Source organism: Meriones unguiculatus, chromosome 10, assembly GCF_030254825.1.
Source record: "Meriones unguiculatus strain TT.TT164.6M chromosome 10, Bangor_MerUng_6.1, whole genome shotgun sequence".
Taxonomy (NCBI): Eukaryota; Metazoa; Chordata; class Mammalia; order Rodentia; family Muridae; genus Meriones; species Meriones unguiculatus.
Window position 1 is genome coordinate 61,484,304 of NC_083358.1, and position 26,821 is coordinate 61,511,124.

A 26,821-nucleotide genomic window follows, 5' to 3' on the forward strand; every position below is an offset into this window, starting at 1 on the left:
AATATTTGCTCCTCTTTCAGGTTAATGTCAGTCACTCTATCTCAGGAACAAGGTAATTAACCAATACAGGAAGGAAGTAAAATGCATCAGGGTAAGTACTGGATGAATGTTAGTTTGATGATGTGCAAGGACAGTCAGGAGCCCAAAGCCCTAGTTCTGAAGACTACAGATTTAGGTCAAGAAGAATGACATTGAGCCTACCCTGAAGATGTTCCTTAGAGTACAGCATAGACTCAGTGTGGCTTCATACAGAGAGCAGCGACGGGTTTTGCCTTGGGCCTGAGACCATCCCCCTCCCTAACAGCCCTCAGAAGGGGGTCACAGGTAGGCAGAATGTCCAAGTGGCTGAAGGTCTCCAGAAGCTCTCAGTGGGACTTTGACCTGATAAAGAAAACTTTCCCTTAGTTCTGGGAAAGCTGTACAATACTGTGACCGTGTGTGGAGCCGGGAGCAGGTCCAGCCTTTGACACTGACACGAGATGTTGCCATCTGCCTAGTTCCGTATGCCACAGGTTGGACACACCTGTGAGAGAAAGACAGTTCCTAAGTACAATTTGATAACTAAGAGAAGTTACGCTAAAATGGTAAATAGTGGAAGTTGAAGCCCATTGCTCTTATTTTTAGCACTGTGCTACTACTACCAACTTTAAAAGAGTTTTAGCTTTTCTGAGCCTTCGATTTGACACTCTATTAGTTACTTTGCTGTAATAAAACACTATGACTAAGGGAGCTTAAGGAAGAAAGGGTTTATTTGGCTTATGGTCCCAGAGGGACAAGAGTCCATTATAATGTGAAGGCACAGCAGCAAGCAGTCGGCATGTCTGCAGTGTCTCTACCATAATCACGAAGTACACAGAGTGAACTGGAAATGCCACGGAGCTTTAAGCTCTCAAAGTCTACCTCCAGTGAAAGTATTTTCTCCAGCAAGGCTGTATGTACCTCTGAGGCTTCCCCAAACAATGGCACCAACTTGGGACCAAGTATTCAAATACCCCAAATACACTATGGGGGACATTTTTTATTCAGCCACCACAGTCACTCATAAGCTAGAGGAAATACAACCCACCATTAGATAAAAGTACTCATTCTTTCCCCCACTAGCTAATTATCAGAATTAAAACGCAGGAATAAAAATCATGTGGACATCAAAGGAACAACATATAAAATGGTTCATCTGCAGATTCCACAGCATTGTGTAGTTATCAGATATCATAAACATGCCATAAGATATTTGTGGAGCCTGGTATTTCATCTTGTGGTGGTTCAGAAGATACAGGTCGTCTGAATCAAGCCCTTATCCCCAGGAGAGCCCAGCTTAGAGAGTTTATTCTTCTCCCTGGCACCAGGAGAAAAAGCAACGAGGCCAGGGGAAAGGGCCCGTGACCAGCACAGCATCCAAGTTCCTAGCACTTGGCCCTCCCTTGGGGGATATCTGATCTCTAAAACCCAGCCATTGGCTCAGAGCTTGCCCAGACTGCCTGAGCCAGGGCTCTAAGACAAGCATATGGCATGATTTCCAAATCTTCAAAATAAGCAAGCAAAAAAAAAAAAAAAAAAAATCTCACAAGAAGCACAGTGTTCTGAGTGAGGAAGGGAGGTGGTGCTGATGGAGGGGGTTGCCAAGGATGCGGGAGGGAAGCCACCGTGTGCACTGCAGTGGACTGACTGGTTGCTCTGATGGCCATGCAGCCAGGGATATAGCACTTAAGCTCCTTCCTGCCTCATTTCCCCTTTCCTTCTGAGAAGACAGGAAGCTAGTGAGGAGTGGAGGGCTTCTTGTCCAACTACGATTCAGAAGGAAGCTTAGCCACAGAACCTGTGAGTACTACTGTGGTAGAGAAGAACTTGTAGAGACAGGTCCCAGAGAGATCCACCCTAGATTTTCTTTTCAAAGGTAACTTCTTCATCATGTGTTGTAAGACCTTTCAAGTTCAGGAAGAAGCCATGTGCTTCCTTCCTGATCACCTGACCCAAGGTATCCAGCAGGCTTCCTGTGAGCAAACCTGAGGCTTCACTACAAGATGAGCCACAGGAGTAACACAGGACCTGTCCACAGGCTGAAACTTGTGATTCTTCTATTTGCCCTAAGTCCAGAACTTCTGTTCCTGGGAGCCGGAGTGAAGCTTCAAGACAATGGGTACGAGGGATTACTCCTTGCGATCAATCCCCGGGTACCCGAGAATCTGAACCTGATTGCAAACATTAAGGTGAGTGGCAATTATGCAGTCAGCACCTTTATTAACCCATCAGTTCAGAAATGCCATTAGGTTTGAACGTGAGCAGTAAAGAGCAGCATTTCTTAAGGACAGCACGGGCAGCATGAGTATGGGCACATTGGCTAAATAACATAGTTGTGTGTAATCTCCACTCACTGAGCCTTTATTCATTTTTTTTTATCTGTAACCATCCTTCAGCTTTGGGGTTAGTTGTGGTTGTCATATATGGCTATTTTCTGGAGAACGGCTTAGAGAAATATAAGCGGACTGCGGTGAAAGAAAGCCAGATGTTGGGATGACAGAGAAATGTGCCAGAGCATGTTAAGATCATCCGGTAGCATCCCGTTTCAAAAATGAGAATTCTTAAAGGAAAAAAGTCTGCAGGCTACCAGAAAGAAAAGTTCATTATCGTTTCCCACATTCGATAAAATAATCAGTGATTTTTTCTTTAGCATGGTAAGGGAGCATCATTACCTACAAGCCTCTGGGGTTGCTTAAAGTGAAAAAAATGTTCTCAAAAGGCACAAGCCTGTGCCCATAGGTGAGACATAAAGATGTGGTCAGTAAAAGCTTAAAACTCACTGGTTCAGATACTTGGGGAAGTCATGAGGGCAAGCCCTGACACGTAATCAGTGTGGTAATAGTCTCTTTCAGGAAGCCATCCAATGACTTTCCCAAAAAATTTTGTTCCCACATTTTCATGGACTCATTCAAAATCTGTTCAGCTGTTTTTCCCTGTTGTTTCCATGTCATCAGAAAAGCAAGGATTTACACCTGATAGCTTCCCTTCTGTTTGGTTATAGGAAATGATAACTGAAGCTTCTTTTTACCTGTTCAGTGCTACCAAGAGAAGGGTGTTTTTCAGAAATATACAGATTTTAATTCCTGCCACTTGGACAGCTCATAATTACAGCAGAGTCAAACAGGAATCCTACAACAAGGTAAGGATTTGGGATTCTGTTATAAGAGCTTAATTCAACTTGAGGGCGAGAAGCTTTCAAAACATACTTTGCCGTTGATACTGGCACCGTGATCTGCTCCTTCGATGAGTGCTGCTGAGAAAATCTGGCAACAGAGCCTGCAGAAGAGGTTCAGCAGTGGGGTGGGCTGGATGCCTGTAACTCTCAGGAGAGCTAGCACATATAACATGTCATTTTCTTCATCTGTGTCACTTGGCACAAGATTTCCTCTGGCTGTTTTGATTCTTCCCTTTCCCTTGAAGTCCCTCTCAGAACTTGAATGGCCCAGTGATGTAGAATGTAGCCGCAAAGGCATGAAGATGTAGAGAGGCTTGCAAAAGCATCTGATTTTTCCTCAGATAGAAGCAGTTGACAGAGGTTGGTGTGGAGATAAAAGGGTAGCTGGAACAAACCGGGGGAAATCTAGTGTTTATTAAGCTCCCATTAAGCACCTTAATTGGGGCATTTGTACATATATTATTAATTCCTGTGTAGCCTCAAGATAGTTACTATTATCACAAATTAAGAATTTGACATTCACATAAGGTAAAGGCTTTGATCCATGCAAATAATTGTCACTTATCAACAATTTGAATGTCTATTTAATTGCAAATGCTGTTTGGGCCAACCTGTGTACTCTCTACAAAGATTACATTAACAAACTTGCCCTGAGAATGAACTGAGAAGTCTTAGCGACAACACAGTAAAAAACCAGGATGTAAACAATAGTGCCCTGCTCTTTTAAGAGGTAGAAGTACAGCATATGTAATACGACCAGATGTTTGGATACCATTTCCATTAACCCCATCATGTCAATTAAGCAAACATTAGGTGAAAGAGCTTGTATATAGAGACGTTAGTGCTCACGGCAGAGGTGGGGCCATCCAAGAATATGACCTTTTTAGCCTTTCTATACATGCCATCTGGCAACGTTCCTAGCTTCCAACAAACAAATGTGAATTTAGAAAGGAACCAAATGTAGAAATAAGGAAAATAGAGATGAAAATATCTTTTCTCAGTGGCACTCAACACGTACAGCACAGTACATATAGTGATAATCTAAATATTTATGCCAAGTTTACTTTATTTATCTGCCTTTAGTGTTTAGGACAGAATATTACTATTTAGGCCAGGCCAGACTCAAAGTCTCAATCCTCCTGCCTCAGATTCCTAGGTGCTAGGATTATACCTGGCTCTCTCTCCCTTTCCTACTTGAGCATCATACTTACAGAGGGCTGGCTTGTGACACCATGCTGTCATACTTTCTAAAATGAGAGGAACAATGCTATATATGGAGTTCTGTTGCCTTGATGTCTATTTGAATAACACTTACTCGAGCTTTGGATTTAAGATGCTGTGTTTTAACAGTAGTAATTGTAATGGTCAGGACACAAAACAAAACATAATTTGCTCAGGATGATACCCTCATATTGCTGGTTATGGAAATTAAAAATGGAGCCAAAAAGAAGCAGCGCCCTGTCGCCTGCACTGATAAGATAACCACAAAGAGCTGACTGAAAATGGCCGTAACTCTTTACCATGCAGTCCGGATGTATGATGTGCAAATACTATGAAATGTTCTTGATTTTATGGCATCTTAATATAATTTTATAGGATTTATGTCTGAGAATATTTTGTTCTGGAAAATGGGAAGGTAGTAAAGGGTGGAGAGAAGCTCTGTGGAAACTTTTAAAGGACATATTTCAGAAAGAGCCCAAGAATTTAGCTAATATTTAGCTCTCAGAATGTTTAAACTCTAAGTACAAGGTATCCCTTTTATCTTTAATTCATTTTTAAGACACGTATAGTTGCACACAGTAAAATTATAGTTTAAATTTACTTAAACTTTTTTTGTTGTTGTTTTAATTTAGGCAAATGTGATAGTGACTGAGCAGCATGGGGTTTACGGGGATGATCCGCATACCCTACAACACAGAGGGTGTGGAAAAGAGGGGAAATACATCCATTTCACCCCTAGCTTCCTACTACGTGATGAGTTAGCAGCTGGATATGGCTCAAGAGGTAAGTTCGGCTCATAAAAACCCAGCCCCTTCACAGTACAGTATTTTGTGCTTGGCCCAGAAGGGGCCTCCTAAGCCTGCAGCCTATCAAGGACTTTCCATTTGAGAGGGAGCTAGGCCACGTGCACTCGGAAAGCGAGGACAGAGCAGGGAAGACAAGGGACCAGGTTAGGTATAGCGTAGCGCTCTGAGAATCTGTGACGACAGCGACGCCTGGGGTTGTGGGAAGGTGAGGGAGCTGAAAGCCTGTGAAAAATACTGAGGCTATAGAGGAAATCAAGGCTTTTGAGGAAAGCATTCCACCTACTGCCGGGGCTGAAGATGGGCATGGAGGGAAACGCCAACATGCACCCAGCAACCAGGTGATGTGAGCAGCCACACTAGAAAGTCCCCACTGAGGGCTCGTGCGGCTGCGAACAACCACACCTTACAGCTTCCGGAAGTTGGATCTGTGCATGTGCTTGACTGGGCTCACTCGAATCAAGGAAGAAGAAGCTGGATGTGGAGGGGAGTGGGGGTAGGAATACCACCGCGATGTACTCAGGGACCTTGAGTGGAGGCAGCAAGGTGAGAAGGACCAGAGCCTGGAATACAAGCAACAAGGACTTTCCATGCCCAGATGCTGCCAATTTCATTTAAAATATTTTGTTTTGAAATCCTAGTGGCCCGAAGTGGTTTCAGAGCGTGGGAGTTCTGACTGGCCGGGTGCAGCGTAAAAGGCAAGAGGTGTGTGCAGATGGCATTAAGAACGAGAAAGGGATTGGAAATAGGGTGGCCCATGAAAAGAGAAAGCCAATGGGTCTAGATTAGGCAAGAAGATTGTGGGAGGCGGTGAATTGTACTAAGGGTGTAGAGACTCCAGTTTGCAATTTTTAGTTCAATTTTAAATAGCACCTTTCAAAGATTTTTTTTTTTTATGAACTTCAAAACTAAGAATGCTTTGTTATCCCTGCTTAGCAAGCATGAGTAAAACAACCATAGGACATTTTATAAAGCTCTTAAAAGTTGGATTTTTCCCCCTTTCTGGTAACAGTGAGGTGTGAGGTTCTCAGAATCGGTGTGCGGTTTCTTCGGTGCCACTGGAGTCATGAGTCAGCGCATACTTTCCCTTAGCACTTTCAGCTGCGGCCGTCTCCTCCCAAGAAAACATTGCACAATGTGCCACAGCCAAGTCATTGCAGCAAGCAGTCCCTGAGTTACCGAACCTAAACTAAGTCAGAAAAAAAAGGACAGTGTGCTTTGGTTGAAACTTTCTATGGAGAATAATTAACTTCTGAGCTGAACTTGGAAGGAAATCTACGATTACAGAGGACAAGATAAATCTGTGAAGGATTCAGTGCTAAGAGTGAGAGTTTCCAAGAGCAAGGGTTCAAAAACAGGCTAAGAAAGAAAGGAGCACTGCCTCTGGAGAGGGGATCCTTGGACCTCTGACCCTTTTTCCCCGTTCCCAGTTTCAGTCATTGCTGTAGACAGGGGAAGGGCCTGTAAAACGCGGGCTAAGCTTAGGAACGCTTTAGTTGACTGCAAGAACACACTCTTTCTGTGTTAAGGCCCGAGCCTCCTGGGCCGCATGAAGAACCTGTTAGACAGCTTCAGCGAGAAAGAGAACGTGGATCTCTTCACTCCCCGCTTCACTCACGTGGATCATGTCTAATCCTCTTGGGAGGAATCGTTTTCATGGCGCCTTTGCTGTGATGGTAGTGGGATGCGATGGGAAGAGAATGGCAAGGAAAGTGATCAAAAACATCTGACTTCAACTCTTTGGAACTAGAGTGTGTTGAAGTGATAACGTGTCTTCGTGTCTTTGCTGATTGGCAAGGACTATTGCTGAGATGTAAGGAGCTCAAAAAGCTGAAATCCTCTCTTCTACAGGCAGGGTGTTTGTCCATGAGTGGGCCCATCTCCGCTGGGGTGTTTTTGATGAATATAACAACGACAAGCCATTCTACATAAATGGACGACATGAAATTCAAGCCACAAGGTCAGTGCTTTCTCTCCTATTTAAAATTAATTACTGATCGAGTATACCGAATATTTTAAAAACTAGAAAAAAAAAAGACTTTACTGTTTTTTATAGTAAGTGGTTGGGCGTAGTGACACATGCTGTTGTAATGCCATCACTAGAAAGACAGAGAGGCAGGAGAACTGCCACAAATCCAAGGTCAGCTCTCCTGATGCTGTGAGTTCTAGGCCAGCCAGGGCTACATAGTGAAACCTTGTCTTTAAAGAGTAAAAAATAAAATGATAAACAAGAGAGTAGATATTTTTGTCTTGATTTAGTTATTACATGACATAAAAATAAAATAATAATAACAAGTAAATATTAATAAGGAAAGTGTCAAATAAATATGAATAGATATTTTCTTCACCCTTTAAAATATGTTCCACTGGATGGTTATGCCATCCTTTATTCAATCAGCCCCCTTATGTTGGACATAGGGATTAATAGCAACCTTTTGTGGCTGTCAGTATCACTGCCGCTCATAGCACGAGATGCATGCTGTTTCTTATTTATGCCTAGAAATCCATAAAAGCCTTCCCAGAATTCAGGGTCAGAGGGCATTCAGCAGGCAGACATGCACCACCAGTTCTGCTTGTAAGTGGCGCCAGTTATCACTCACGTAGAAATGTTCTGAATAGTCTAACAAAGATGCAGTCTTTCTGAGGACCACCATTAGAAGTTCACTCTCCCTGATGCCCAGCGGAGCCCTGACTCAGGACATTGCTGGCTCTGTCCTTCCTCAGGCTTCCCTCCCCCAGGGTCCCTCGGCACTGTCTCCCTTTGGTTCCTAAAGGTTTTAGCAATGCAAAACTCACTCCTCCAAATTCAAGGCTTTAAAATCAAATGGAAAGACCGTATTTCTAAATTAATGAATTTCCTTCCTTAAGAGAACATTTAAAAATAGTTAAACATGTCTACTGAACTATAATCCTTGAAACAAACTATTAGAAAATATAACCAAGAAAAAAAAAGCATTATTTCTAAAGAGACCCAATTCCTAGTTTGTCATTCCATTTTAGGTGTTCGTCTGACATAACAGGAGTTTTTGTGTGTGAAAATGGCTTTTGCTCTCCTGAAGACTGCATTGTTAGCAACTTTTTAAGGGAAGGTTGCACATTCCTCTACAACAGCCAGCAGAATGCAACTGGGTCAATAATGTTCATGCAAAGTTTACCTTCTGTAAGTATGTCCTTGGGAGGACAAACTCCTGCCAGCTGCAGCTTCTTTCTCAGGTACACGTGCCTAAGTACGTAAAAGGCAGGACTAGCAAGAGTCTTTATACTAGAGCTTGGGGGTCTACAGTTCATTTAGTCTTCATCCTACATATTTTTTTAAAAAGCCTGTTTTCTCCAGATGATAACAAATACAGATTTTTTTTTATTTTTTCTTATTTATTACAATTTATTCACTTCGTATCCCAGCTGTGGCCCCCTCCCTCATTCCCGCCCAGTCCCACTCTCCCTCCCTCTTCCCCTGTGCCCCTCCCCTAGTCCACTGATAGTGCAAAATTCCACTTTCCAGGAAAAAAGTTCAACAAGACGAACTTTGAGGCCATAGAATGAGCTGTCCATGTGGTGTTACTCCTTTTCTGTGTCATTTCATAGGAAAAGGTATGAGGTTTTTTTGAGAATAAAGGAACAAATAACTGTATACCTCTCACTTAGGGTTCTCTTCCCTTTGCTTTGAAAATCTAGAACCTCAAAAGAAAGCAGTTGAGTTTTTGATCTTAGCCATTCTGATGGGTGTAAGGTGAAATCTCAGGGTCTTTTTTCATTTGCATTTCCCTGATGACTAAGGGCATTGAGCAGTTCTTTAAATGTTTTTCAGCCATTCGATATTCCTCTATTGAGAATTCTCTGTTTAGCTCTGTACCCATTTTTTAATTGGATTACTTGATTTGTTGCTGTTTAACTTCTTGAGTTCTTTATATATACTGGATATTAGCCCACTAACAGATATAGGGTTGGTGAAGATCCTTTTCCAATCTGTAGGCAAAAACTAAAGTAACAACACATACTGGAGAGGTTGTGGAGAAAAGGGAACCCTCCTCCACTGCTCGTAGGAATGTAAACTTGTACAACCACTCTGGAAATCAATCTGGCGCTTTCTCAGACAATTAGGAATAACACTTCCTCAAGATCCAGCTATACCACTCGTAGGCATATATCCAAAATATGGTCAAGTACACAATAAGAATATTTGTTCAACCATGGTTGTAGCAGCTTTATTCATGATAGCCAGAAGCTGGAAACAACCTAGATGCCCCTCAGTTGAGGAATGGATACAGAAATTGTGGTAAATCTACACAATAGAATATTACTCAGCAATAAAAAACAAGGAAATCATGAAATTTGCAGATAAATGGTGGGAACTAGAAAAGATCATCCTGAGTGAGGTATCCAAGAAGCAGAAAGACACACAGGGTATATACTCACTCATAAGTGGATATTAAACATATAATATAGGATATATTAAAATCTGTACATCTAAAGAAACTAATCAAGAAAGAGGACTCTGGCTAAAATGCTGAATCCCCATTCAGAAAGGCAAAGAGGATGGACAGCAGAAGAAGGAGAAAACAGGGAACAAGACAGGAGCCTGCCACAGAGAGCCTCTGAAAGGCTCTAGCCTGCAGGATATTAAAGCAGATACTGAGACTTATGGCCAACCTTTGGGCAGAGTGCAGGGAAATTTATGAAAGAAGTGGGAAATAGTAAGATCTGGAGAGGACAGGAGGTCCACAAGGAGAGCAACAGAACCAGAATATCTGAGCACAGGGGTCTTTTCTGAGACTGATACTCCAACCAAGAACCATTCATGGAGATAACCTAGAACCCCTGCACAGATGTAGCCCATGGCAGTTCAGTGTCCAAGTGGGTTCCATAGTAATGGGAACAGGGACTGTCTCTGACATGAACTGATTGGCCTGCTCTTTGATCACCTCCCCCTGAGGGGAGAGTAGCCTTACTAGGCCACAGAAGATGACAATGCAGCCACTCCTGGTGAGACCTAACAGACTAGGATCAGAAGGAAGGAGAGGAGGACCTCCCCTATCAGTGGACTTGGGTAGGGGCATGTGTGCAGAAGGGGGAAGGAGGGAGCTACATGGGGGATACAAAGTGAACAAAGTGTAATTAATAAAAATAAAAATATTTATTTTTAATATTTAAAAATATTTTAATATTTAAAAAATATTAAAAAAGAAAGAAAGCTAGCTCAGGAAGTTAACTGATTCTCAGCATTGCACAGAAGTCTTGTCAACTACTATTTGATGTTAACTCATAAAAGATGAGCCTGTAAACATATGTTTACGCTGATATTTAAAAGAGTGTTCAGCTACAGAATCTCTCTGGCCAGTTCAGTTTCTCTAAGAAGGATGTCACACATATAGCCAAACAGTCACCAGAACCTTGCACAGAGAGAAAGTGTGGAGCCAGAAAGGAGGGTGTTGGCTAGTTCACAGATTTAATGGAGCCCGCCTGCCTGGCTTCACGTACCTACTGAACCTCACAAAGCCCTGACCGTCATTATCTGTGAATCTTCTCCCTGCTGGGCTGAGAGTATGGTGGGAACATTCCTTTATGGAGTATTCTTGTTCCATGACTAAGCACTGCTGTGTGCATTGGGCCTTTCCTCCCTTTCTCCCTTCCTTTAGCTAACTTATTTCTTCAGTATGGTTTTAGTCAACAGTATGTGTCATTTACAAGGTGAACATGACTATTCATATTTCTTGCCTTTATCCATTCTGTTCTTCATTTATAACTTTCATTTCTGATTCAAACCCTGTTCTAGGCATTTGACCCATGTCGTTTTTGATTAACGGTCGTTTGATTAACGGTCGCTTCTCAACCCTTTGAAAAACATACTCAAACACATCCAGTCACAAAAATTTCAAAATCACCTTGTGACAGTCCTAAAATGGGGGAAAAAAAATCACTAAACAAAGCAGCACAAGTTTGCTCCTGGCTCTAACCCCACTGAGAAACTAAGCAAATGGCACCCAGCTTCAGCGACATTCTCTATGAAACAGAGATGGGACCAGAGAACCTGTAAACTTGTTCCAAGCTCTAAGGTCCCTTGTCTCTGTCTCAGAAGTGTCTGTTCTTCATAGGACCACAGCCACTGAGAATAGCCAGGCATTACCTTGAATTGCAAACTATAACTTTAAGGGGGATGCTGGCACAGGTTGATTATCATTAAATGAATGGCATCTAGATTTCCAAATGGGAGAAGAGTTTCAGGAAGTAGACTTAAGCAGTTTTGTTCCTCAGCCTACCCTCACAGAGATCAATATTTAAACTAGATTAATACATGTTGACTGATCCATAGAAAAGATACAGTGTCACTTAATGGGATTCCAAAGAATGGGCTGGTCAGAATAACATCTCTTAGGGTGTTTCTTTAACACAATATCATGAAAGGGAGGAGGAGAGTTTAAGACTAAAGTATGTATACACAGTCTGCTCTGTTTCCTCAGTGCAAACAAACTTTTACAAGAGACTGCTTTCATGACCTCAGGTGCTACTGTTTCAAGCAAAAGGTGTCAAGGGTTGTTTGCAAACTTACTGCCACTTTGAGAAAAGGATGCACATGACCTTTCTTTTTGACTCTGTCCTTCTTTCACTTGTTGCCTGAGAAGAATGAAAAATGTGTCTGGTCTGGAAAGGGCGCCTTGTTCTTTGCCAGGTGGTTGAATTCTGTAACGCAAGTACCCACAACCATGAAGCCCCGAACCTTCAGAACCAAGTGTGCAGCCTCCGAAGCACTTGGGACGTGATCACGGACTCCTCAGACCTGAACCACAGCCTCCCTGTGCCTGGGGTTGAGCTTCCACCCCCTCCCACATTCTCCCTCATGCAAGCTGGTGACAGAGTGGTGTGCTTGGTGATTGATGTGTCCAGGAAGATGGAGGAGGTAACGCACTGACTCCAAATGACTGAAAACCAGTCTTTTTATTTTATCAGGTTTTAGCTCCTTTTTTAAAAAAAAAATTTTTTTCAGAGTATGATGGGGGTGGGGCACAAAAGGTTTTAAAGAGCTAAGATATCTCATTTTCTTCGGAAATGGACAGGACAGACTCAGAATGAGGCCCAGAGATTGAAATGGTGAGATAAATAAAATCCACATATAATCCCAAATTGTAACTTTTCTCCCTTTTCTAAAACCTATGTTCAATTTAAAGCTGTTACCTGGTCTCACTTGATCACTCTTAGAAGTCATGATTGGGAATGATGGCACAACCACCATGATGAAGACAAAAGCTGTTTTGTTCTTGAGCAGTCCCTGTGCTCTGGAAAAAAAAAAAAAAAAAAAAAAAGAAACCAAAGCTACAAAGAAGTAATAGTTTCTATGCCCACAAAAATTATAAAAGGCTAAGGCAGAATTCAATGCCCATGTTTCACCCACCTTACTGACTTTCTTCCCAGCTTTTAAAAGAAATAATATTTGGAAAGAGTCGAGAAATTAAAACGTTTGAGATATCTATGACATTAAATTGGTGATGTGTCCTAAGAGGTGTGAGAGGCAGATCCGAGTAACAAGGGAGACAGAAGCCACAGCCATCCATGAGCATGTGGTCACTGTGATTCAGCATCCTGTCCCCTTCCCTCCCCTCAGAGCCATCACAAAAGCGACCCTAATGGATTGGTGGGTAGCATTATCCCTATGCTTGATTAGCACCTGCCATGTATATATCGAAGGTAATCCTTACAGCCACTATGAAAACCAATAAACATATTACTATGCTCACTCTACAAGCATGCTCGTATGGCCTGAAATGACCACCAGAGCAGAGGGATAGACTGGTGCTACTGACTCCCACACCAGGTCCCTGTGTAATGTCTCCTCTCATTTGGACTGAATTAAAAAAAAAAAAATCAGTAACAAACCTATTCTAAATTGACATCACAGGAAGTTAAATTCTGAGTTGGAGTGAAAGTGTCATCTTAATTGTGCATAACTTATTGCTCAGCAGCCTTTCCTCTGCACACTCGTGGCACATCTTTGAGTATACCATTACTTAAAAAAATATTCTAGAACTATGACACTCTTTATAACTCAGAAAACTGTGCAGCACCTGTAAAGAATAAACAAGTGATTTTGCTAACTGATAATTCACCATTGTTAGTCTACCAATCAAATGTCATTTCCTTTTTTTCTTTTCCTTTTCTTTCGGGAACCTAGGCAGACAGACTCCTTCGACTACAACAAGCAGCTGAATTGTACTTGATGCAAGTTGTTGAAACTCATACCTTTGTGGGCATTGTCACTTTTGATAGCAAAGGAGAAATCAGAGCCCAGCTGCAACAAATTAACAGCGTCGATGACCGGAAGCTGATGGCTTCACATCTGCCTACTGCTGTGTCCACGGAAGCAGACACGAACATCTGTGCAGGGGTTAAGAAAGGCTTTGAGGTAGAGTGCCCTGCATTTAGGTTCTCATCACTATCTTCTTTTTCATTTTGAATCTCGGGTTTTAGGAGCTGGGGAGGATGTTTGTTTGTTTGTTTGTTTGTTTGTTTATGAAAATGAGTGTGCTCTTACAATGTTGTCAGCTGTTGGAGAGTAATGATGACTCATTGCTAAAGTCAGGATCCATTGCTTACTCCCATTGCACTCCCTGGGCCTAACAAAGTGACCGGTATAATAATTAATAACTGCTTGTTGAAAGAAAGAGTAAACACATAAGTACAATGGCCATGGCTAAGGAACTGAAGTATTACCTAGGTATTAAGTATTACCTAAGTATTACTAAGTATTACTTAAGTATTACCAAACTGTCTCTATTTAGTCTGAAGTGGCCCCAGCTGTGGCCATGTATATGTCAAGGTAAAATCAGCATTTTTGGTCTCTGCCTACAGAGATTTCAAAGATAAGAATCAGAGAATCTGAGAAGATAAGTAAGTCAAGGCTCACACATATATGAGGATACATACATACACACACAGACACAGACACATACATACACACACACTATTAAGACCAGATGTATGCTTCAGGAATGACAGAGTTGGTCTAAGTCAGCATCTGAGAGGCACATGCCCACCCTCTGATCGACAACCAGACATCTAGCTAGGACTTTTGCCTCCCATAGCCAACACTTGCTCAACCTAAGATGCCCACTGACATTGCTTGATTGAAAAGTAGGAGGTGAGATGTAGCTCAGTGATAGAGTGCATGCTCAGTGACCATGAGAATTCAGGTTCAACCTCAGGCACGAAAACTAACAACAACAAAATAATACCTCTGTTTCATGTCTTGTGATTCTGCTGTCATTGACCTGGTTGTGGCCTGACAAAGACTTTTTTAAACATTGCCATTTAACTCTAAGGTGTAACTAAGGCTGAGAGGCGCTGCCGAAAGCCATCTTACTGGTCACTGGCCCTTAGCAAGAAAGCTCATGCAACTGTGCTGTGCTACAGTGAGGTGAGGAGCAACTTGGAAGCTGTCGTAGAGCATAGGGGACCTTGGAGGAGGTATAGACAACACTGGGAGGCAATCGAACATGAGAATGAACTCCTCTGTTTACTCAGATAACTTGAATTACATTTCTGCCCAGCAACTGATGGCTCTCTATGTTCAGGTGCTTGAGAAGAGGAACGGAAGAGCCGAGGGCTCTGTCCTGATACTAGTGACCAGTGGAGCCGATAAGCACGTTAACAATTGCTTGCTCACCTCGATGAGCAGTGGATCCATCATTCACTCCATTGCCCTAGGTTCTTCTGCAGTTGAAACAGTGGAGGAGTTATCACATCTCACAGGTAAAACCTCCTAAGCAGGCGTCTTGTAGAGAATGCCCTTAAGACTGAAAGTGCAAAGCTCAGCTATGGAACCCAGGATGCATGTCTTAATTGGAAAAAAATGGGAAATATTTCTTTTAAAACACACAAATCACAGCTAAAATTAGCTTAAAATATTCCCAATTATTGAATGTTTTTTCTCAAGTTGAAGTTTTGCACATCCTAGGAAAAGAGTAATTTTATGATTTGTCAAACCAGCCTGAAGATGCATATTTATGACGCTGAAATCATATTGAGTAACTGCAACAAATTCTAGATTAGACACACAAGCAGCATTGTAAGATACACATCCACTTTTTTTCTAGATGAGGCAAAGAATAATCTGTCTCAAGTTTCATAAAAATTAATGCACCAAATTGACCATTGAAGGTTAAGAACTTATTGGATTATTTTTAAAATTAATGTTCTCAGAATACAAATGCAAATACACAGCAATGCAACTGCTAGCAATTTAGATTATTTGGGAATTCTTTTGGATCTAAAATCTACCTGGTAAGTATTTACTGTGTTTTGCAGTAAGCAGAGTAGTAGAACCTGAGAAAACAGCCAGGAATTAACAGTCAAAATCACCTCCTTAAGGCCCCTTACCTCATAGTTATGTCAGATGTCATTCAAAATGAGCCAAGCACGCCTCCCACTAAATCAAGACTAATACTCCGGTGCAGACACAGATTGTCAGAAAAGATTTAATATTTTGTTATTATTTTATCTATCTTAATGGTTGACATTCAAATCATGTGTTTCAGGTGGTTTGAAGTTCTTCATTCCAGATACATTTAATTCCAACCGACTGACTGAAGCTTTCAGTAGAATCTCTTCTGGAACGGGAGACATTTTCCAGCAAAGCTTGCAGGTCAGGATGTCAGTCTCCTCCATGTCGGTGGAGGAGCCGCACCAGCACCAGTACAGTGGGCTGTACTACCTGCATTGTTCTTTGAGTATGTCCCTCTCTGTGTGCAGAAGGCTCTACTGAGCTTCTTGGTGTCCCGAGAGCCAAGTGTCACTCTACATCACGTCTGTGCAGCTCATTTCCAGGAGCTGTTTCTGTAATTATTACTTCAGCTTTCAAGGTTTACAAAAGACTTCTTTATGACCGAAAACACAGCTAGAAGTAGAGGATAGCAAGGCGTGTAAGAGAGGGTGGGATGAGCAAGATACAAAACAACAATAGGAAGCTGTGTTTGCTCCAGTTCCATTCACTTTCCTTCGGCCACACTGTGCTCATTCCCGCTGCTTCAAGGTCTTTACAGCTCCTCACCTTTACGGGGAATATTAATTATTCCATGAAATTCTAGAAATGTCTAGCTCTCTACCCTCATTCATGGTGGTGGTGGTGGTGGTGGTGGTGTGTGTATCTTCTTTTGAGACAGGGTTCATATGGCTCAGACTGTATGCAGCCCAGACTGGCCTTCAACTCCTGGTCGTCCTGATTCTACCTTCTCACTAAAGGAATCACAGGCATAAGCCACCAGCCTCAGTTTTAGATTGCCTCTTTAATTAGCACAACTTATTTGTTTGGGGACACAAAAGCTTCCTCTAATCAAGCTACCTTTAAAGGGGCCATTTTTCAGCCTAAGAACATTAAAGAGTTTGAACATAGTTGAATCATGTTTCTAAAAGAATTTCACCTGCAGCTTCCTCACAGATGGTAAGTAAACCCACCAAGTTTTGCATGGTGTTAACAGTGAACTCACTGAATGATTGCCAGGAAACATTTAATATGCAGATTAAATATGCACAGTAAAGATGGTGATAGTCCCATCACTAGGAACCAAACAATGAGAAATAGTGTAACCAAGTTTTCAAAGATCAAAAAGTAAAGTGAAGCTTCATAAAAAAGAAGCAAACATAACATAAGGGTTTCCCAACTTGGCAGACAGCAGACTTCTAGGCAGAAACTCTGTAGGCCTGGAGAGATAGCCAAAGTGCTAAAGGAAAACTCTGCCCGCCAATACTTATCAAAACTGTTCTTTAGGCTACTCCACTACCCCAGGCTAGCCTTAAACTCTCAGCAATTTTCCTGCTTAGCCTCCCAAATACTAGGGTTACTAGCATGGACCACTGTGCTCAGTAAGCCAGTTAAATTTTCATAAATAGGTTGAGAATATGCACTAAAGAAAGAACAATCTTTTCAATAAATGTTGCTACAGAGAGTGAGCGAAAGCAGGCCCTGATCACTCACCGATTTCAAAGCCAAGCCAACAGATATTAAAGTCCTCCTGGTAAAACATGACATTGAAACTCCTAGGAGATACCATAGTAGAAATATGTCAACTCTTTAGGATGAACAAGAATTCTTTGGGGTGGGAGCAGGGGCAAGGGGGAAGATCCCCAAAGCATGGGAAATAAAGGCTAAAACTGACTCACAGGATTACATCAAACTGAAACAATGTTTAGCAAAGGAAACACTCTGCCCAGCACAGACAGATCCTGTAGAAGGAGGCACAATTTGGAAACTGTAATATGATAAGCAGCCAATATCCAAAATAGGTGAGGAACTCCAACAACTCTACAGCAAAAGTCAAAATATCCCAACTTTAAAAGCTGGGCAATAAGGTAGATAGATGCATTCCTTTAATCCTAGGACTGGGGAGCTAGAGGCAGGAAGATCTCTGTGATTTCAAGACCAGCCTGGTCTATATAGTAAATTCCAGGACAGCCAGGGCTACACAAAGAGACCCTGGCTCAAAATAGATAGATAGATAGATAGATAGATAGATAGATAGATAGATAGATAGATAGATAGATAGATAGATAGAAAAAGAAAAACAAATAATAAAAACAATTGGGCGGGCTGGCTCAGTGGATAAGAGCATTGTCTGTTCTTCCAGAGGTCCTGAGTTCAATTCCCAGCAACCACATGGTTGCTCACAACCACCTACACTGAAATCTGAAGCCCTCTTCTGGCATGCCGGCACACATGTAGAGGAAGCACTCATATATAAAATAAATGAATAAAATCTTTAAAAAAAAAAAGACCATCTGAAAAACAATTGGGCAACCCACCGAAATGTAGACATTTTTAACAAGGAGACATACAAATAGTTAAGAGGTCAAGTAGACATTTACAAATAACCAACATTGGTATGAAGAGATGTTTAAAATAACTAATCATTAGAGAAATAAAAATTAAAACCACATTGAGATATCACCACATTCCAGGAAGAGTAGCTGATATCAAAAAGGTGAAAAGTGAGATGCTCATGAAAACCCACACTGTCTGTGAGAAAGCAGGTACAGCCGTTAAGGAGAAGAACATTAAGCTTCCCCACAGAGCAAAATGCCACCATCATACTATTTATTTAGTTATTTATTTATTTAGTTATTTAGTTATTTATCTATTTTGGTTTTTAAGGCAGGGTTTCTCTGTGTAGCCTTGTCCTGGACTTGCTTTGTAGATCAGGCTGGCCTCAAACTCACAGAGATGCACCTGCCTCTGCCTCTCCGAGTACTAGGATTACAGGCGTTCACCACCGCACCCGGCTCCATCATAAAACTTTTTAAACTCCTTTTTAAAGTTCTTACTAAAACTCATTAAAGCATCTGGATACAACAATACAAATTAAAACCACTAAAACATATTAAGGAACAAAAATCTTCTAAGAGCTTATTATCATAATTGGGGGCATGGAGCTGATGGGTATTTTTATGAGAGAGAAAATGGGGACAGCTGAATTCCTTTTGCAGTGTAATGGAGTGGACTGAGCTTGTAGCACAACAGTAAAACATTTGGCTAGCATGCACAAAGCTCTTGGTTTGATCCCCAGCCTCACAAGAAAACTGTCAGACAGGAAAATAGTGAAGCCAGCTACGGTTGCATGCAACTATAACCCCTGTACTTGGAGACAGGAAGATCAGAAATTGAAGGCCAACTTGCAGTACTCAAGACCTTGATGCCAGCAAACAAAAACAATAATGCATTATACTTGCGTTAACTATAAGAAGATAGTCTATAACTAGTTGTGTAATGTAAGATATTTTGCTTTGACTTATATGTGCATGTATACATCTGAATTACATGTATTCTGCTTTTGCCTATTCTTTTTTGTTGTTGTTGTTATAGAAGTAAGGTAAAAGGAGAAGATGCTGTGCGTTTACTAGAAACTTTGACATGCATTCTCTTTAACAGCTGGAAAGCATGTGTGAGGTCGTGCAACCCCAGCACCGACTGACGAACCTTGTGACTGTGGATACCGCTGTGGGCAATGACACGATTTTTGTCGTCATGTGGCAGACCGGTGGTCCCCCTGACATTGTTTTACTGGATCCCAGTGGGAGAAAATACAACACTAGTGACTTTGTCATCAATCTGGCCTTTCGCACTGCTAGCCTTAGGATTCCAGCAACGGCTAAGGTCAGTGTGCAAACCTGTCCGTAACTAGCAGTGCCCAGCCAAGTGTACAGCTTGCAAATGAGGCACACTCTTAAATGCGTTACAAGAAGGAAACGTGCTGACACATCGAAACTTTCTAAAACTCATTTTTGTGGATGTTAAAACTTAAGAGGAGCAGCCAAAGTGTGTCTACAGCATTAGGTACATGATAAAATCTTGTTACACTCACAAGGGAAAGCAGTGTTTCTCTATAGCATTAGTAATTTTTTGATACCTGTATCTTTCTTTACAGGTGATGTCCATATAGATATAGTTTCCTATATGTTTGGGAGCAGCTCTATATAGACTTTATAATATGAGCAATAAAATATGTAAGGTGTTCCATAGCAGCTGTGCTCTGGGTCCTGTACTTAGAATAAAATGCCCTGGTTGGGAGGAGGCAACTCCCAACCAGAAGTAAGTTCTTCTAGAAGAGACATGAAGATGGGAAGAGGGAAGCTCTCTAGAAATGGGGGCATATCCTGGAAATACAGGAGACAGAGAGACCTGGAAGATACTGTGACCTTCTGGACAGAAGAACTAGAACACCAGCGGCTCAATGACATAGCAGGACTGTTGGTAATAAGAGGTAATAAGAGAAGTGCATATTAAGTGAGTGTGTAAATAAGTGACGGCAGGAGAGGGGAACACTGAGGCCCAGTGGACAATCAGCAAGGGCTGTTCCAGAGAGCACAGAGAGTGTGGGCTGGACCCTGGAGGTTAAGGAAACACTGCAGCCAAGGAGGGGAGCCAGGAATCCCTCAGCCCTGACTGCCTCAGCAAGTGCTACCTGGATCTGTTTTAAGTCGGGGTCTTACCATGTTGCCTAGGTTGGTCTCAAATTCTCAGCCTCAAGCACTCCCACCACTTCAGCTTCCCAAGGTGCCAAGTGCTGGGACTATACTCTGTGCCTCCTGGCCTGGATTCATAGCAGCCTCTTCACTGGATTCTGAGCTGGCAATAGAATCTACCCATCAATCCCTTCAGCAGACCCTTCCGAAGCCTGCATCCTGCTCAGAACTGGGTGGTACTGCAAGATGAAATGCTAATGGTTGTGGGTGCTACGGAGCCATTCATGTCCAGCGTCTGCCCCAGCTCAGACCCTTTCCACAACATCTTGATCTCTGCTCCTACTGAACGTTATTGGAAATTCATTGTGTTCTTCTCACATTAGGGCTGGGGATGCTACTTCTCTTTTTCACTCTCTTGCCTGACTCCTTCCTCTGCATTAGAAATGCCACAGAGAACTTTCTTAATCTGGAGGTCCCTGCCATGTGTCTGCTAGTGATACCGTTAGTTCAAAGCAAGACAGTGACAGGTGACATTGGTGCTTGACTCAGACCTCCCTGGAAGGAAGGCTGGCCAGGGGGTAGTAGCAACCACACCCTCCTGCCTGAGTCTCACCTAGATCACTGCATTTCTGCATTTCTCTTATTTCCAGGGATTAAATGGGGCAGCAGAGGAGTCCTTTAAAAAAGAGATGTGTATAGCTCAGTCAAAAAAAAAAAAAAAAAAAAAAAAAAAAAAACACTGTTAGACAAAAATCTTAGTCGTTTTCTTTCAATTTTTTATTTGTATTGTTTCTTCTGGGTAGCTTGTGTGAACAAGAGGGTGACATGCACCAGAATTTATTAGAATTACTCAGCACAGGCTCTGTTCAATTCTGACCTGTCTGTAACAGAAGATCATGCTCTAGCAGGGTGGAAATCTTTTGTTCTTTGAAATTTCTGAGGCTTCAGAGGCAGGGAACCAAAAAAAGGATGTTGTTTTATTAGTCCAAAGTGTCTATGGAAACCACAGTGGTCTGCTGAGTTTATATAATTTTATTATATAAAAGCTCTAAAAGTGAATTAAAGTATTTAACTTTCTTTCTGTTAAAGCAGTGATTAGTAGTTGCAAAGTCCTTTGACACTGTGCACAGTTGTCATGATGTTCTAAAGCTGGGAGTCAAAATGTGTCCTCACTGCTCCAAGTAAGCTCAGGATGTATTTACCCTCTAGAGCTGCCTAACAGTAAAAGTAGCTCGCTGGATATCATTTAACTAAGAATACCTTTCCTAACATCTTTTCTTGTATTTAAGAGAAATGCAGCATCAATGAAGTACAGAGGATTTTGTTTTGATGCTTGACAGAACAACACCTTCTTTTGCAGCATGGACACTGGACTTATACACTGAATAATACCCACCATTCTCCTCAAGCCCTGAAAGTGACAGTGGCCTCCCGTGCCTCCAGCCTGGCCATGTCCCCAGCCACTGTGGAGGCCTTTGTGGAAAGAGACAAAACATTTTTTCCTCAGCCTGTGATAATTTATGCAAATGTGAGGAAGGGTCTGTATCCCATCATTAATGCCACTGTGGTGGCAACAGTTGAGCCAGAGGCCGGAGGTCCTGTTGAGCTACAGCTTTTGGATGATGGAGCAGGTAACAAGGAGTGGGGTGGTGTCGCACTGTGATGAGGTTGACAAAGCGTTAATAGGCCCCAAGAAATTCCTTCAGTCCCACTGCTTTCCTAGTCAATCTTATCAGATTCCTGAGTGCTTGTCTGAAGGAGAGCCAGCTACTCATATGATCCTTGGTCAAAGGCTGGTCCTCCTCTTGTCGGGGAAAGGTCCCCTGCTTCCATGGAACATGCATCTTTGGGAAGGATGCACATCGAGTGGGGAGGGAGGAAGTGGACACTCGCCCATTTTATAGACGTAAAACCGAGATTCAGAGGCTGTGCTGGTACAGATCCATAACTTAAACCCAAGTTGCCTGACTCCCTAGACAAGGCTCTGCCCTATTTCCTTCTGTACCAGTGATTAGAAAAGGTGGCCGTGGTGACTGTAGGATGGACAAATCCCCTTCCACAATTTCTCAACAAAGACAGAACATCTAAGTGTCATTAAATGCCAAGATTTGTTTTTCTTGCCATTGACAGAATACTACTACTAATAATAATAATAATCTTCACGGGGTTAAAATGGTTACTACTTATTTTATAGAAATGGGCCTCCAGCTTGCTAATGTTTCAGAGCCTGTCTATGTAGTGGGAAAAGCTAGTTTTAGGGCACTTTAATAATAACACAGTGTCAACATTTGGAGCCTGAGGTGTATGTAATGTGAGGACTAACATGACCTGAGGGACGTGACAAGCTCCCTGCTCAGTGTGACAAGCTGCCTTGAATACATTGTTGTTCTGGGGTCCAGATCTTTCTACCCTAAGCTGTGGACTTGGCCCTGAAATGTGCTCTTCTCTGAGAATCACAGTGGAAGGAAAGGAAGCCAGAGTGAAAGAGCTCTGTGATCACTACAATAAGAGGAATAAATGTTTTAATGACTCATTGAATAATAACAACCAACTGTAATGACATATTAACTCTGAATGTTTATCTTTATATGCAGGTGCTGATGTTATAAAAAATGATGGCATTTACTCCAGGTATTTTTTCTCCTTTGCTGTAAGTGGTAGATATAGCTTGACAGTGCATGTCCATCACCCTCCCAGCGTAAGCACCCTAGCCCACTCTGTCCCAGGAAACCATGCTCTGTATGTTCCAGGTTACGTAGTGAACGGTAAGACCATTTGCACGGAGAATGTGCATACTATTATTTCATGCATGCTTTGTTGATAAGTGTGTGTATGTGATAGCCTGATGGTCATGGGAGTGGGTAGGATAAAGGAAGAAGGAGGTAGAGAGAGAAGAAAATGAGAGACAAAAAGGCAGAGTCAGGACTGAGAGAAGTGGAGAGAAGAGGGAGAAAACTGAGAGAGACGTGGAATTTCCGAACCATACTTGGATCTGTGGCTGCAGCTCAGTGGTATGCAGTAAGATTCGCACGCACGCACGCACACTTTTCAAGCCACTATTAATTGAATGCTTCAATTCTTAGCAATCTGTGGTAGAGAGTAACAGAAAGTAGGTATTTCCTGTAGGTTTGATCCTCTCATTATTTTAGTAATTTATTTTGAACCCTGTCTCGTGATTATTTGGTTGCATCAGACAAAAGGATTCCTTGAAATGTATTGGTCTCACATTTCCTTTACAGAGATTTAGGCAAGGGCACCAAGTTGACAGCATGATGCATGTGGCTCTAGTGACCAACACAGGAAACATGTTTCTAAATAAGCATGGACAACTGAGCTGAGGTTTTGCTTTCCTTCATTCAAAAGAGCCAAATAAATAGGAGATATACATCCTCGTCATAGAAAAATAGAATTTAGCTCCTGTTAGGAAGCAGTAGTTAAGATAAAACAGAAATCTAATGTGCTGTGCTGTCTCTAAAGATAATCTCTAGGAACATTTCCGATAATTTTTATTTCTCAAAATAGAGAATTTTTGAGATAAGTGCTCTCTCGTCTTTCATGGCTTTGATTGGTTTGCTTTGGTTTGGTTTGCTGTTTGTTTGTTTGTTTGTTTGTTTGTTTGTTTGTTTTTCAGTGCTGGGAATGGCACCAAGAGATGTGTGCCTACTGAGCATGTGTTCCCTGACTAAGCTGCTCCCACCTCTCAGGCTTTTCTTCTCTTCTGGAATGACACTGCCTGGGCCTGAAGCCCAGCTCCCCCACTTACTGCTGTGTAAGGTGGAGCAAGCTGCCTAGCTCTGCATCCCTGTTTCATCATCAGTAAACGTATGGTGCAAAAATTTCATCCTCTTCATTGCCTTGCTAGGGGAATTAAATATTTGATATAGCAAGATATTTAAAATACCTGGCCATAGTAGAATTCAACTTACTATAGTTCAAAAAAATCATCATCAGCTAGTTTCATTAATCCATATGGTTTTGATAATATTTATGTGCCCATAACATCCAAATTTATAGCTTTTAAATTATTGAATCTAGCTTAAACCTTTTTTCATCTTAAAACCCATATCTAACTAGTTCTATTTCAGAGGAATCACAAACTTTATAACTTAATTGTTGTTCTCTGACTCCTTGGTTCTCTTTCCTATCAAAATTCACCAATTAGAAACTATTTTAGGAACTAGTTTTAAAATATTTATTTGTTTGTTGTTGTGTGTATATGCTAGAGCAAGTGTGCGGGTCTCAGAGGACAACTCGTGAAAACTGGTTCTCTTTTCCTCACATGAATGTAGGAGCTTATTTTAAGTCAACTTTTCTTTCACCGTCCCACATTCAAATCTATCACCAACTTGTGCTGAACCACTCTTTCTTACCTCCCCCTGAAGTCACCACTGAAAGCTGCCACCATCTTCCCTCACAGTGTCTCCTAGATGGCTCTTTACAAATGGCCTCCTGCTTACTGAGGTTTGACCCATTTTCTAAGGACTTGTCAGAAAGCAAAATGATGAATCATGTCCCTCCCTGCTCCACACAGGACTGGGGTTATTATCTACACTGGTCCTGAGGTCAGTCATTACCTGCTCTCCTGCCTCATCTCACAGTCTTCTGCATTCAGTTTGCAGTGCTGGAGACTGAATGCCAGGGCACCATGCATGCTAGGCAAACGCATTGCTTCTGAGCTGCAGCTACATCCATCTTCCTTGTTAGTTTAGTCTCTCTAATCTGCAGCTTTCTCCTTGCCCAGGGTATTTCTTCCTTCGCTTCCTACCTGGCCAACTCAGCCTTTGGGGAACTTAAACATTACTTCCTTGATACCACCCTCAGCAATGTGATCTTGGGAAGCACGCTGCATTTTTATTGTTCTATATTAGTCACAGTTTATAAATATCTATTTACTGATATGACTGCCATGGCTATAAATCTCATGAGAGAGGCTGGTCTGATTCTTAGCACAGCAATAGCCCCCAATGAGCATGTATGGAGGGAATGAATGGATGAATGAACACATTATCGACTAAGCAAGCTCAGCTAGTCTAATGATGTCTCAACAATCTGGAAGGCTGTTCAGGAGATTTGTAATTTGTTATTCGCCTTTTCCTTTGTGCTTCAGATAGTATTAAAATGAATGCACCCAAAAAACCGAGCCACAGACATGTGGAGGAGCAGTGGGGTTTCAATCGAGTAACCTCTGGAGGTGTCTTCTCAGTGCTGGGGGTTCCCGCTGGCCCCCGTCCTGACATGTTTCCACCATGCAAAATTACTGACCTGGAAGCTGTACAAGTGGGAGAGGATGTGATGCTCTCTTGGACAGCACCTGGAGAAGACTTTGATCAGGGGCAAAGTAGGCATGCTGATTTTGTTACTTAACTACCTTCCACAGACAGCATGTGTGTGTGTGTGTGTGTGTGTGTGTGTGTGTGTAGTCATTTTTATTGTTTCCCATGTAAACTTTACAAAAACCTTCACTAGTTAAAGCAAGAACAGGAGACAGCTCAAATAAAACAACAAGAAATTTTCACAATTACTTGTAAGGAGGGTAACATCTTGATTATGCTGTATCTTGCTTTCAGAAAACAGCAAGTCCTCCCAGCTCAGGCTTTAGTGGGAGTCTTTATATATTGTGACTTAATGTTTAGTGTGTTTTCTCTTATATGGTCCTTGATAGTTTGACTTTTTATGGCTGTTTTCATTACTAATTTTCTATAAACTAAAAAATCTTATTCACAGTAACTAAACTTTCTCTTATGTATTTTTTTAATTTCAGGTACAAGCTATGAAATAAGAATGAGTAAAAGTCTACAGAGCATTCGAGATGACTTTAAAAATGCCGTTTCAGTGGACACGTCAGAGATAATTCCTCAGCAAGCTGGTGCTTGGGAGATATTTACATTCTCACCCAAGCTTCTCACCAGTGAACTTGAACGTGAACCTGATGAAGAAACACAAGAGACCTACAGAGTGTATGTGGCCATGAGAGCCATAGATCGAAACGCCCTCAAGTCAACTGTGTCAAACATTGCCCTGGTATCGTTTTTTCCTCAAAACTCTGCCCCTGTACATAGCAGAGATGGTCTGATACTGAAAAGAGCTTTCATAACAGTGGGTTTGATAGCGATCATTTGCCTTATTATAGTTGTAGCACACTGTACTTTAAACAGGAAGAAGAGGGCATTAAAGAGAGAATGGAGCGAAATTTCTATGAACAAATATATATAGTACTTCCTTCTTAGATACAATGCCCGTGACATTTATTAAAAAAAAAAAAAAAAGCCAACAAAAGCAAGTTAGCCTTAACATTTGGGCTTTTACATAATATGGTTCAGGTTTTTATATAGCACATAGATGCCTCTCCCCACCCCAAAAAAATCAACTTTTAATACTCATTTTGGGGAAAGGATTAGAAAACAGTCTAAGTTTCCAGTTACGGAAAAATAATGAGAAGTACTGTTCAAGAAGGCTTGAAAGGGAAGATAAGGACAAAATCAATTCCAAGTCAAGAAAAGCTTATTTTATTGAAGTCAGAAAAAATAAAAATAAAAAGTTCCAGGCCCAGAAAAGGAGGTTGGGTCTGAAGTAGGCAGTGTAACTTTCCTTGTGAAGCAATTGTGGTGCTTTGATTAACTTCTCATCTCCGCTTACCTGTGCAGAGCAGGCTGTGCGTTTA

General features: G+C 41.7%; 1 protein-coding gene across 2 annotated transcripts; it reads left to right on the forward strand.

The window, feature by feature from the left end:
* The first annotated feature begins 1,680 nt into the window (after positions 1-1,680).
* Clca2 (chloride channel accessory 2) lies at positions 1,681-26,436 on the forward strand. Of its 2 annotated transcripts, XM_021658021.2 has the most exons (14): positions 1,681-2,207; positions 3,020-3,157; positions 5,047-5,197; positions 7,069-7,177; positions 8,218-8,377; positions 11,885-12,112; positions 13,382-13,612; positions 14,781-14,958; positions 15,744-15,850; positions 19,127-19,351; positions 21,521-21,791; positions 22,755-22,925; positions 25,268-25,498; positions 25,922-26,436. In XM_021658021.2, exons 1-14 carry the CDS (start codon positions 2,022-2,024, stop codon positions 26,371-26,373), a joined length of 2,838 nt encoding a protein of 945 aa, XP_021513696.1. In that variant the 5' UTR covers positions 1,681-2,021; the 3' UTR covers positions 26,374-26,436. The 2 variants fall into 2 exon arrangements, with proteins under 2 accessions (XP_021513696.1, XP_021513697.1); XM_021658022.2 differs by lacking the exon at positions 11,885-12,112.
* The last annotated feature ends 385 nt before the right edge of the window (positions 26,437-26,821 follow it).

What these genes read in the sequence shown, in the direction of transcription:
- Clca2 (XM_021658021.2), top strand. Translation starts at nt 2,022, where the DNA reads ATGAGCCACAGGAGTAACACAGGACCTGTCCACAGGCTGAAACTTGTG. An exon ending in AACAGGAATCCTACAACAAG is followed by an intron (nt 3,158 to 5,046) that starts GTAAGGATTTGG and finishes GTTTTAATTTAG; the next exon opens with GCAAATGTGATAGTGACTGA. An exon ending in CATGAAATTCAAGCCACAAG is followed by an intron (nt 7,178 to 8,217) that starts GTCAGTGCTTTC and finishes ATTCCATTTTAG; the next exon opens with GTGTTCGTCTGACATAACAG.